This window comes from Geotrypetes seraphini, chromosome 9 (assembly GCF_902459505.1).
Source record: "Geotrypetes seraphini chromosome 9, aGeoSer1.1, whole genome shotgun sequence".
In the NCBI taxonomy this organism is placed as follows: domain Eukaryota; kingdom Metazoa; phylum Chordata; class Amphibia; order Gymnophiona; family Dermophiidae; genus Geotrypetes; species Geotrypetes seraphini.
This window is the reverse complement of record NC_047092.1, coordinates 95,237,385-95,250,783: the sequence shown is the minus strand read 5'-3', so window position 1 is coordinate 95,250,783 and position 13,399 is coordinate 95,237,385. Positions and strand designations below refer to the sequence as shown.

General features: G+C 47.3%; 1 protein-coding gene across 1 annotated transcript in view; it reads left to right on the top strand.

The window, feature by feature from the left end:
* The first annotated feature begins 449 nt into the window (after nt 1–449).
* The window catches only part of PCCB (propionyl-CoA carboxylase subunit beta), an 892,977-nt gene continuing 880,027 nt past the window's right edge, over nt 450–13,399 (top strand). Inside the window, exon 1 of the mRNA XM_033959104.1 lies at nt 450–823. Coding sequence (XP_033814995.1) covers nt 626–823 — 198 coding nt within the window. The 5' untranslated portion in view covers nt 450–625. The remainder of the gene's footprint in view (nt 824–13,399) is intronic.

Below are 13,399 nucleotides of genomic sequence, written 5' to 3'. Positions count from 1 at the left end.
TGGGGGTGGGGGTGGGACTGAAAATCAGTAGATGTCCCGTTTTGATGAAAAAAATAAATGGTGACGTTACCCATACCAAATCCAGCAGCGGCTGTCAAAGGAAAATTACACTCTGGTCTTAAGGTGGTACTTTAAAAAAATCCTGCTTTTACACCTAAGAACGTGTCTTAAAATCTAAAAAATCGGATCCTAAGTATCACAAATGCGTTATTTCATAATAGATATTTAAACATATTTTCTAATAGATATTTAAACATTAAAGATACATATTAAAAATAGATGAACTAACCTCAAAATGTAAAAAAATAAAATAAATTACAGGAGTTGGACAAAAAGCAGTCTTGTTAATAATAACAATAAAACGCACGTAGATTCTTAAACACACTAACTCCCGGCAGTCTTTTAACACGATCTGCTGCCTCCAGTTCCGGAAAATAACAATTGGAAACGACCCAGAGACAAAGAAGTAGGTCTTTGGTATTGGTTTTAGTTGGCGGACACTGGCTTAGGTGGGACGTGTCGAAGTACGAGATTGGCTACCATCGAGATAGGAGCAATGAGTTTCAGTGGGCCTCTTCCTGCTTGCTAAGGAAGGAGAATCGGTTTATGGATTGGAGGTTTCGTAATGATGGCGACAACATGGCGCGCTCTTAGGCTATGGCGGGTTATGAAAGGCACTGGGTCTTGTAAACAACTGCTGATGTGGTCTACATTGCGTCCTACTTCATTCAGCTCGTTCACAGTTGAGGAGCGCATAGAGAGAAAACGGAGCGCTGCGCTGCTTGGAGGTGGCCAGGGGCGGATAGATTCGCAGCATAAGCGAGTGAGTATATTTTAGCGTGGTCTTTTAATGTAACAGATTTTATTGCCTTTAATGGGGACGATGTTTAACAAAAACCAAAACTTCTTTGCAAAAGGAGCCGAAAGTGAGGTACAAACAAAAGTCCTGGAAACTGGTTCCAGAGGTCAAAACTGAGCTAGTGCAATAGGAGGTATATAGGGTTTTTCAACATTTTCTTTTTTTTTCCTTCGTGATAAATTAAAGGGGACTCGTTTTAAGATTTAGATTTCCCATTTGAATAGTCTAAGCTTTGCAGTGTTTTTTTTTATGGTAGGAGCATGGTCATTTAAAAATGGAAGTGAAGGAGCTGTGTCCATTTTGCAGTTTCATCTCAATAATAAGGTAACACACCTGGACACCCCTTAACCAGGAAAGAGGGGCATCATCCAGAGGTAGGGTTACCAAATTTTACTTATGTAAAATCCGGACACATAGACCCGCCCAGTTACACCCATCCCTGCCCCATTACGCCCACACCATTTATTTATTTATTTAGATTTCTGTCCTGTTCTCCCTGGAGCTCAGAACAGTTACAGGGCAAAAAAATTATAGGCATTCGAAGAAGAGGCAGGTGAAGGGATGTAGAGAGAGAAGTGGAGGGGGAGCAAGGCATCAGAGGAAGGGGAGCAGGGAACAGGAGAGGGAGAGGGAGGAGAGAGGAAGAGGAACTAGGAGAAGGAAGTCCATTAGTTCATTTAAAGAGATGGGTCTTCAGTGTTTTCTGAAAGGTTATCAGCGAGTCGTGATCTTATCTGGGCAGGCAATTGGTTCCAAAGACAGGGGATGAAGTGGCTGTATGAGCATTTATGAGCTGTTTCCATTTGGAGGGATCTTCTTGGAGGGATGTATAGTTGTTTCTCTGCTTGAGAGTAGAGTGGGCGGGTGGGAGTGTATTGAGGGAGATGGATGCAATGTAGGCAGGGGTGATGAGGTAGAATCTCTTGTAGGCCATAACAAGGGTTTGGAACACACAGCGTTTGTTAACTGGAAGCCAGTGTTCTGCACGGAGGGCTGGGGAGATGGGGTCTTGGTAATCCAGGTCGTGTAGGAGGCGGATCGCAGAGTTCTGGACTCGCTGGAGGCGTTTGAGTTCTTTGACGGTGATTCCATTGAAGATGGAATTGCAATAGTCCATTCTAGAGAGTGCATAGATGTAGAGGAGTTGGGCTAGGTCAGTGATATACGGTTTAGTGAAATACGGTTTGATCCTTTTTAGCTGACGCAGATAGTAGAAGGAGATAGAAATCACTTGTGAGATATGGGCTGAGAGGGACAGGTGGCCATCCAGTACCACCCTAAAGCTGTGCACTTGGTCTTTTACTGACAAGAGTGTGGAATCCCAAGATAGTATTGGGCAGGTGAAATTGAAAGGTCACTTGGACACACAATGTCTGAGGCGTGAAGAAAGTACAAGTTTTATTCACAGCATGCATGCTGGACCCCTGAGCTCCAAGCTGGCTCAGAAGTGCCAAAACCAGGAAGTTACAGAGATACTTATTCATTTTTCTGGCTATACAACTGAATTCTAGAAAAAGCTTTTCACGTGTTACTTTTCTTAACACTCATTGATTCTAAGCTCACACTAGCAGGTCACTAGCAGGACACTTATCTAACTCTTACAGTTAAATGTACAGAAGGGCAGGGTACATCATGGCTCAAACTCTTATCTATTCAGCTTACAATGTGGTAAGGTAGGGACATACATTTTAGGCAGATGAAGTCAATAGATTATACACTGTTTTCAGCTATGTAGACCAGAGCAATATTTTAAACAACAGTTAACCATTTCATGACCCTACACTCCCCCCTTTCAGGCTGGTGTACCTAAGGAGCCAAGCCTGACAAAATAAAGTTAGGGGTCAGGAAAGTCGGGGTCCCCAGTGGGTAAGGGACGATACTGGGAGAGGGCAAATGCAGCAGTGGAACGTTTGACAGCAGAGTCCATAGTTCAGTGGAGCAGCTTTATGGCTATGGGGACCACACAGGGCAGGCAGCAAAGGAGCAGAGAAGACAGGGCGGCAACCAGCAAGATGATATTCAATGCTGAACCAGAGGGCAACCAGGAGCTGAAGGTACCAGAGATCCAGTCTGCAGTAAGATCACGTCAGGGAACATGAGCCAGTTTGGTGATACGATCCACAACGTCCTCGATCATTTTACTCAAGTTCAAGGCAGCAGTTGGAGAGGTTGAATTTACCACAGACATTACCTTCTGTCTAGAGCTAGGCAGTTCTGATAGATAGCAGTGTGCATTTTAGCATTCGAAGCTCAGGTGGTCTCATTAGTTATCAGTTTGAATATAGCTTGTAGACAAATAATGCAGTTCAGCATATAGATTGGGGTCCGATAGCCCCAGGTGTCATCCTCGGTCCATGTGGCAGGTCCATAAACAGCAATGATCCGTTCTGCAGGCCAGTCATCACCCCATTCACCTATTTTAAAGGAATTGGTGGAAGTAGACCGCTTTTGGCGACCTCTGGTGTTGAATACAGGGGCTCCCAGGTGTTCACCATCGGGAAGAAGCTGGGACGAATCATGCAAAGCACACATGTACCAGTCTAGTTAGCAGGCAATCAAGAGTAGGCAAACAGATCACAGAGCCAGTATCAACTATCAGGAGCTGACCATCATTCATAGGAAGTTCCATTAAGCAGTGTCTGAAGGGCGCTGAAGACAGTGGGAAGCAACAATGGAGGTTCACAAGGCCCATCGTGAAGGTCGTGGACCTGACGTAAAAGTGAGGGTCTGTGAAGTCAGGTTTAACATGTCCAGCTGCTTTGCCTCCCATAGCCACTGTTCTCCCATACTAGTCCCTCCTCATACAAAATAATTGCTAACATTAAGAGTCTGACCTATAGTTTCAGCAAACTATATAAACAGATTTCTAGTGATTACAGGATATTAGTATCTACTTTCATAATTTCATAAAACTGGGGAAACACCACAGAGTGATAGACAGGAGCACATGAGTGGGATACAATTCGGACATATACATCAGTACCTGAGTCTCACCTTTTACCATCAATATACAATGCCATGCAGTCTCTGGCCTTCTTGACTTGGACATTGGCATTCCAGTTATATGGGTCAGTGATAGTGAAAACCATGGGATTACAGTAGCCTGTAGTACACAAGGGGCCGGAGCTAGGACCTATAGTAAGGGAGGCAGAAGGGGTATTAGGAGGATATTTGTGTGGGTTATTGTAGGTGGCCCACAAGACACTTTCTCATAAAGGACAGGCTCCACCATTAGTGAAGGTTTCCTCATAGGGGCAGTTCTTAAAGGCATCAGGTTACAATAACACAGTTAATCTAGGGAGCCACACAAAACTGTATTAGGGGTAGTACCATGACCTTGAGAAACATCAAATAGCACACATGTATCACAATACAAAGACACCGGGTGAGTGGGGTCTACAATAAGAGCCTAGTTGATAAGTGGACCCTCAACATTATAAATGCAGATTTCCGCCCACTTTTAAACTTCATCACCAGTAGGTTGGAAACAGAAAATACCCTCAAATGTTTGACACTGTACTTAACTCCTTCATGCAAACAAACATCAGGCAAAGGGCTAGGGGCACTTGTTAAGTACAAAATACAGAAGAAAGAAACATAAGTGAGGGCAACACAAATATCATATATATATATATACTAACATAGGAAACTCATTTTTCTTTCAGGCACAACTTAGAAAACTTCAAACAGTTATACTCAAGACACTTGCTAAAGGCAGTGGTGAACCACAGGCAGTCAATTAAACTCAAACACTTATAAAGAATTATATTCAGAACACCTGCTAAGTACAGTGGTAAATATTCAGAACTTTTGAGGTCTTAGAAAGCTTCAGCTGAAGATCCGTGTTGTAGTGGAACCAAGTTTCATGTCCGGACACCTTTGACAACTGTAAGAGAAGAAATTAGGACAGTAAAAGGACCTATCCACCTAGGTTTCAGGGGGTCTGACTTCCAAGTTTTAGCCATACTGTATTTCCAGGGAATTACCCATGGACTTGTGTAGCTATCGGTAGTGGGGCCCTTTCCAGGACCCATTTATGGAGCTCTTGAAGGGCTTTAGCTAAAGACTGGACCTGACTCTGGAGGATATCTGATCCCAGAGTAGCAAAGGAACCAGGATCTGGGTTCACAATGGGTGGTTGCCGGCCGAACATGAGCTCAAATGGGGCTTAGATGGGATGCATCTAATCTGAAAAAGAACAGAAGGCAGCAGGACAGGTCAGGACAGATTAGTTTTTTCAATTCATTTTGTGAGAAGGGTCTTAAGAGTTCTGTTTATTCTTTCGACCTGACCAGAGCTCTCAGGATAGTAAGCAGCATATAATTTCTATTCAGTTTGGAGGGCCTGAGCAATTTGTTGGACAACATTGACAATGAAAGCAGGGCCATTATCACTGCCTATAAAAACAGGGAGACCAAAGCACGGAATTATTCAGGAGGTGCTTGGTTACTTCCCTGGCGCGTTCAGTGCAAGTAAGGAAGGCTTTGACCCATCTAGTCAGGGTGTCTGTGAAGACTAGGAAGTGACTGAGGGAACGGAAATGGGCATGTGGGTAAAATCTACAGACAGAACCTGCATCGGATATGTTCCAATAGGTTGGTATCCAAGTGGTGGCAGTCATCTGATTGGGAATTTTATTCTAGAACCGACAACACACTGTCGGACCATATTCCGGACTAGCTGATCAAGGTGATTGATAAAGAAATGTCTCTTGAGAGTCAATTTTCATAGCGGGTTCTCCAGAGTGTGCCAGATCATGGCATCTTTTGACAATCATGAGGGCCAGGTGTTGAGGAATGAATATGAGGGTACCCGCTGTGCTTGCGTTTGAAGTATCAGTGTGTGGGTCTGGATTGGCACTTGAATTGGCGCATTTTGTATCCACCCCCCTTTCAGGACAGACTGGCCCAAAATAATGCATGCCCAAGTCTGTTCCTGAGAAGCGTACTGGGGTGTAAGGGAATCCAGAAAAGGAATGATTGTATACAGAGGGGCCGAAAGAGGGGGCAGAGACTGGCAGCTCGGGCTGTGCAGTTGGCAAGGGCATTGCCACGAGAGACAAGGTCCGTCACGCGTCTGTAAGCATGGCAGTGCATAACAGAAACACGTGAGGGTAGTTGTACGGCCTCAAGAAGGTCAAGAATGAGGGAAGCATGATGGATCAGTCGGCCGGAAGCTGTAATGAAACCTCGATATTTCCAGATGGCCCTATGGGAATGCAAGTTAAGGAAAGCATATTTGGAGTCAGTATATATATTGCAAGACTGAGAGGCAGAGTGGCGCAGGGCAGAAGTGAGGGCATAAAGCTCAGCTTCTTGGGCAGAAGGGCCAGAAGGCAGGGGCCTGAGTCAGAAGTTTTTGGAGGCAGCGAAAGACCGCTCCTGAAGTTGGGTCCAGACAAAAGGGGCTGAGTCAGCGCCTTTGGTGGAATCATACAGAGGACGAGCAATAGTAGAGAAATCAGGGATCCAGATGGGACAGTATCCTGCAATACTGAGAAAGGTGCTCAGAGCCTTGCAGTTATCAGGGACAGGGAGACTACAGACAGCCTGGACACGGGTGTAGGAAGGGATCTGGTACCCTGGGAGATTTGAAAGCCAAGGTAGGTGACACGAGGAAGGCATACTTGAAATCAATGTAAATATGGCCACAGGAAAATTTAAAAGGCAGACCCACTATCTGAAAGACTCAGATAAATAATAATAATAACAGTTTATATACCGCAATACTGTGAAGAGCTATGTGGTTTACAAAAGATTAGAGAAGGTACAAAATAATTGAACTTAAGATGTCTACTAACACATAGGAATTGTTCTCAATCCCTATTCTATATCAGGTTCCTATCCCAAAGAGCTGACTTGTAAAAATTAAGTAAAATGCAGTTCTGGATCCACCCACTAAGCAGGGTAATCTGACACAAGCGCTCTCTAAAGCAGCAGTCCCTTCACTATCAGCTGACTGGCAAAAATATTTACTTCCTTATAAAAGCATTCCTAAAAATTACATTCTTACCTAAACTTACATGATTTATAAACAGAAATACAAAACAAAGATTGGAATATACAGTAAAACTTTGGATTGCAAATAACTTGGTTTGCAAGTGTTCTATAAGACAAGCAATGATTAAATTTTAACTTGCTATACCAGTAACGTCTTGCAATACACATACATACAGTATAGAAGCATCACATTTTCACAACTGAGCCAATGGGTCCTCTCTATATGACGCTGCAGGAATGCAGTGACTGTTCCAAACGAGCAAGGGCTTGCAATACAAGTATGTATATTTTTGTACACGAGTGCCCTGGACTACAAGCATGCTTCTGGAACAAATTATGCTCCCAAACCAAGGTTTTACTGTACTCACAAGTTTAAACACTGTTCATTTTTTTCTTTTTTTGTTACAATCAACATGGGTCTCAGTAGAGACTTACTCCCCCTTCCTACAGAATTTCACAAAGGAGAGAGAGAAGTGCATAAAGATCAAAGAGATCAAATTACAGATGTAGTCCTTTTCAGAATTTTTAAATTTAGACAAATAACGTCTAAATTTAGACAAAGAACTTCTTTTTAGCATGGAATATAAGTTCCAGAAATCATATTTTTCGTTTATATACATTTCTAAATATATATAAACATTTTATAACATAGCCAAAAACTTTAAATCTAAAACTACTTATCTGTTTCAGGAGAAACCGCATTTGAAGTGCTAAACACTTCATGGCCCTTATCAGCACAAAAGGAAAAGTACTCTCCTCTCATGATGTGAACAACTGACAGTTTAAACTTCACTAATACATTTGGACAGACAGAACTCATAAAAAACCCGGGATACTGCAGGACTTGGGAATCAGATGAAGGGAAGAATTTGGCAAGGTCTGAAGCAAGGACGGTGAAGGATTTTCCAATTGGAATGCAAAATAGGCTGACTGGAAGAGGAACCGACAGCAAACGAATGCATAAAAACTTGACGGGTTATATCCTCTTCCAGGGAGCCAGAGGGGGCCAGCCCACACCAAATATCGGCCATTCTAACTGGCACAGACAAATAAGGGTTGATTTGTTAAGTATAATCAAAGACAAATTCCTTTTTTAAAATTAGCTAACATATCAAGGGATCCCCACAGGTAGACAGACATCCCCCCATTGTGCAATGGAGGACAAAAACACTTCCCTGAATTCCTGGCCCCGCCCATCTCTGGACTAGGGAAACGCAGTACTAACAGGTCCACACTCGCTTCGTCCTCAAGGACGTCTCAGACACTCTCAAACACACAAAACACAACAGATTTCAGTTCAGTTACTCAACCAGAAAATAACAGTTCCTAGAATCCTTCCCCACAACTTTTCAGCGACAGATCACGTGGCTTACTAGGCAGGAGACGAGAGACAGGATAGGGATGATCAATCCCCACTTACCAGATAGTGGCCACTCCAGGACAGAATTAAACTGATACAGATTCTTGTACTTTAAACTGAGACTAGATAAGTCAGTTGAAGCGGTCCAACGTCCTGAGGTCTGCCAACCCCCCAAAAGGAAGGCAGCCGGCTAAGCAGACACATCAGCCGTAGGACCAGAAACAAGTGACCAATCGAGTAACCAGTGGTCAAGAGACCTTCAAGTCCCTGTTCGGGCGCCAAATGAAAGGTCACTTGGACACACAATGTCAGAGGCGTGAAGAAAGTACAAGTTTTATTCACAGCATGCATGCTGGACCCCTGAGCTCCAAGCTGGCTCAGAAGTGCCAAAACCAGGAAGTTACAGAGATATTTATTCATTTTTCTGGCTATACAACTGAATTCTAGAAAAAGCTTTTCACGTGTTACTTTTCTTAACACTCATTGGTTCTAAGCTCACACTAGCAGGTCACTAGCAGGACACTTATCTAACTCTTACAGTTAAATGTACAGAAGAGCAGGGTACATCATGGCTCAAACTCTTATCTATTCAGCTTACAATGTGGTAAGGTAGGGACATACATTTTAGGCAGATGAAGTCAATAGATTATACACTGTTTTCAGCTATGTAGACCAGAGCAATATTTTAAACAACAGTTAACCATTTCATGACCCTACAAAATTAGTTCAGTTTTGGCAGTATCAGCTGGAGTTTGTTGTCTGTCATCCAATTCTTCATGTCAGTGAGGCAGTGTTGAAGGTTGGTGAGTTGGGTAGATCGGTCTTTACTTAGCGGGAGTGTCGTCCGCATAAGAGCGGGTTATAATGTTGTATTTTTGGGCAATATCAATAACTTGTCTGATGTGTGGGTTGAAGAAGAGTTGGGACACCAGGGCACCCTGAGGGCTTCCATATTTGATAGGTTTGGGTTCTGATTTGTTTGGGCCTAGTAGTGCTGATTGAGTTCTCTGTTGAATGAAGGAAGTTAACTATTGAAGTGCAGAGTCCTTGATTCCTAGGTCGGTGAGCCTATGCAGTAGGAGTTGGTGGTCAATAGTGTCATAGGCAGCATTTAGGTCTGGCAGTACTAGCAGGGCATCGCTACTTTTGTCTAGTATTAACCAACTGTCATCGATGATGTCTAGAACAGGGGTGCCCAAAAGATCGATCACGATCGACCAGTTGATCGCGACTCGGGCTGCCTTTGCGTTCTCCCTGTTTTCCGACGCCACAACAGGCCAGCAGCGACTTCCGAAGCGCCGGGCAAGCCAGCCTCCCCCCCCCCACACCGACGTCAGTTCTGATGTTGGAAAGGAAGTTCTGGCTGGCCCGGAACTTCCTCTCTGACGTCAAAATTGACGTCGGGGGGGGAAGGCTGCTGGCCTGTTGCGGCATCGGGAAACAGGGAGAACTCGGTGGCAACAGCAGCGGCGGTGGTTTGGGGGCCTGTTCCCAGATATCGGTGGTGGCTTGGGGGACCTGTTTCCAGACAGCCCCGGTGGTGGCTTGGGGAGAAAGAAAGGAGACAGAAAGACAGGGAGGCAGAATGGGGAGATAGAAGGACAGAGAGACAGAATGAAAGGCAGGACAGGGAGGCAGAAAGAAAGACAGGGGGGGCATGGAGACAGAAAGAAAGAAAGGTGGGCATGGGGACAGAAAGAAAGAAAGGGGGCAGGGAGACAAAGAAAGAGCAGAGAGAAAAAGTAAGAAAGGGGGCAGGGAGACAGAGAGAAAAAGAAAGAAAGGGGGGCAGGGAGACAGAAAGAAAGAAAGGGGAGGGGGCAGAGAGAGAGTAAGGAAAAGGGGGAGGGAATGAGTGTGTAGGGGGGCAGGCAGGGAGAGAGGAAGAAAAAGTTGGACTCGTGGAAGGGCAGAGATGTTGGTTGGGGAATGAAATGATGTCTGGAGGAGACGAAGCATGCAGGAGGCAGACAGGAGGGAAGAAATATTGCATGCACAGTCATTAGAAGAAAGTGCAACCAGAGACTCATGAAATCATCAGCCAACAAAGGTAGGAAAAATGATTTTATTTTAAATTTAGTGATCAAAATGTGTCCATTTTGAGAATTTATATCTGCTGTCTATATTTTGCACTATGGCCCCCCTTTTACTAAACCGCAGTAGCGGATTTTAGTGAAGGGAGCCTATGAGCATCGAGAGCAGCACCGGGCATTCAGCACAGCTCCCTGCGCTAAAAACTGCTATCGCGGTTTAGTAAAATGGGAGGGGGTATATTTGTTTATTTTTGTATAGTTGTTACTGAGGTGACATTGCATATTTTAAAGTTATCTGCCTTGACCTCTTTGAAACCCCCCCCCCCCCGAATATAAATGATAATGAATATTATCCCAGGACAAGCAGGCAGCATCATGTGGGTGATGTCATCCACGGAGCCCCGATGCGGACAGCTTTTCAAGCAAACTTGATTGAAGTTTCAAGCTTTCTGTGCTGCACCACGCATGTGCATGCCTTCTCCCTCCACTAGAGGGCGCATCCCCACCTCGTGGTCCTCAGTTCTGTTTCTTCCGCGGAGCCAGAAGCCCTGTCGTGTTTTTCTCTCCGTGTAAGTTGCCTTCTGCCACTGCGGCTTTGTTATTTTTGTGAAGTCGATGTGCGTTTTCTTATTTTATTTCGTTGTGCGATTCTTACTTCGTCAAAAAAAAAAAAAAATTTTCGTTCCGGCACCAGGGGCTCCCGGTTGCCACGGCCGCGGGACCTCGATCGTTCACGGCCTTTTGTTTTTTCATGTCCTGGCCTCTGTTGGGTTTCAAAAAGTGCACCCGGTGTGATCGGCTGCTGTCGATCACCGATCCCCACCGGTGGTGCCTCCTGTGTTTGGGTGCTGACCACCCTACGGATTACTGCCCAGGTGTGCGACCTTCCAACCTCGGGCACTCCGCCGCCAGCGTGCTCGCATGGCGGAGCTTTTCATTGTGGAGCCCGCGGCGAGTAAGGCCTCGACGTCGGCTTCGGCCCCGGCCTTGGCCTTGGCCTCGGCCTCGGCACCCTCGACCTCGCCTCGGATGTCTTCTTCATCGAAGCCCTCGTCCTCGGCCTCGAAGCCGGTTCTGAGTAAGTCCCCGCTTCCTTCCTCTGGTTCAGGATCAGCGAAGAAGCCTTCCTCGGGGTCCTCGACGAGGGCGGGTGGGTTGACCTCGGCCCCGCCCCGGGCGTCTAAGCCGGTTACTCCTCGGGAATATTCGCTACCAAGGTCGCCTTCTGCGGAGTTTCCGGCGGCATCCGACATGCCGTCTATGATGGCGATCCCGGTGTTCCAGGACATGCTCCGGGCGCTTATTTCCTCGGAGCTGTCCTTGGCTCTTGCCCACTTGCAGCCATCCTCGGCCCCGTCCTTGGCCCCAGCCCAGCCTGAGCGCAGTGTTCGCCCACGGTACAAGGTGCGCCGTATTCACAAGCTTTCTTCCTCGGACTTCTTGTCCGGAGCCTCGCGGTGTTCCTCGCCCTCGGGCGAAATGCCGTTCCAAGAGGACGAAACGTCCTCGAGGTTCGCCTCTGTGGCGTGGTCGCTCCCCACTGGTCCGGGACGTCGAGGCGCTCTGGGTTTCCGAGCTCAGCCTTTCTAACCCGAGGCTGTTCAGCTCACCTGCTCGGAAGGGTTCGCCCCGGGGCTCCAGAGATTCCTCTCTGAGGTGTCAGAAGGTCTCTATGCCCCGCACCCCGAGGTCTTCCCCGAGGGGCTCCTCGGGGCTTCGGAGGTCTCCGACCCCGGCGCATTCCCTCGGCGCTGTTTCTTGGGGGTCCGATGTAGGAGCTGGTCGTGAGCCCTGCTATTCTCGCGAGGCGTCCCCTTCCTTTTCGGCAGCTCGAGGTTCTCGCTCCCCTTCCCCCGAGGAGGACCGGTCTGGTCTGCGTCCCTCCTCGTTCTCGAGGTTTGTGCAGGACATGGGGAAGGCCTTGGATCTGGACCTTTTAGCGGGGTCGCAGTACTTCAAGGAATTTTTGGTGGAGCAAGATTTGCCTTCTCCTCGGGAGTCTCCTCGCCTTCTTCCATTGAACAAGATTCTGCAGCAGGCTTTTTTGCGGAATTTGGATTCCCCCTATGCGGTGACGGCTGTCCCCTCCAAAATGGAATCCAAATACCGCACGGTGCCTTGTAAAGGCTTTGAACGGGCTCAGTTGTCCCACCAGTCCTTGTTGGTGGAGTCCTCCCTTAAGAAGACCCAGCCTTCTAGAGTGTCTGCCGCGGTTCCGCCTGGGCGTGAGGGGCGCACCCTGGATAAATTTGGACGGCGCTTGTATCAGAACTCCATGATGGCGAATCGGGTTCTGAATTATGCTTTTACATTCACCTCGTACCTTCGTCACATGGTGAAGTCCATGCCACGCTATCACGGGGTCTTGCCGGAATCTCATCGGGACGACTTTGGGAAACTGATGGAATCTCTTTCCCAGCTTCGTCTGTATCTTTTTCATGAGACCTACGACGCCTTTGAACTGACCTCCAGGGTCTCAGCGTTTGCGGTAGCAATGCGCCGCCTGGCGTGGCTTAGGATCGTAGACATGGATCCAAACCTGCAGGAGCGCCTGGCTAATTTGCCCTGTGTGGGCTCGGAGCTTTTTGATGACTCTCTCTGGAGGCGGCCACAAAACGCCTATCTGAGCACGAACGGTCTTTCGCCTCCTTGGTGCGCCCTAAGGTGAAGTCGTCGGCTCCTAAGCTCTACCGAGCTCCGCCTAGGCGCTACCCGCAGAAGACTACGCCGGCTTTCTCCAGGCCCCCGCCTAGGAGACCTCCTCAGCAGTCTCGGGCGCCACAGCAGAAACCTCAGGTGCAAGGGGCGTCTAAGCCCGTCCCGTCTTTTTGACGCCTTGAGTGGTTGGGGGTGGGCCCCCTCCGCACTGACATCGACCCCGCTGCCCATCGGGGGTCGTCTGCGCGCATTCCATCACTCTTGGACCCTCATTACCTCCGACGCTTGGGTCCTCTGGATCGTGTCCGAGGGTTATTCCCTCAACTTCCGGGAACTTCCGCCGGACAGTCCGCCCGGCGCATGTCCTTCTAACAGGTCGCAGCTCCCCCTTCTCCTGTCAGAGGCCAGGGCCTTGTTGAGTCTCCGGGTGGTGGAGCGTGTGCCCCCAGATCAGCGGGGCAAGGGGTTCTACTCCCGATATTGTTTGGTC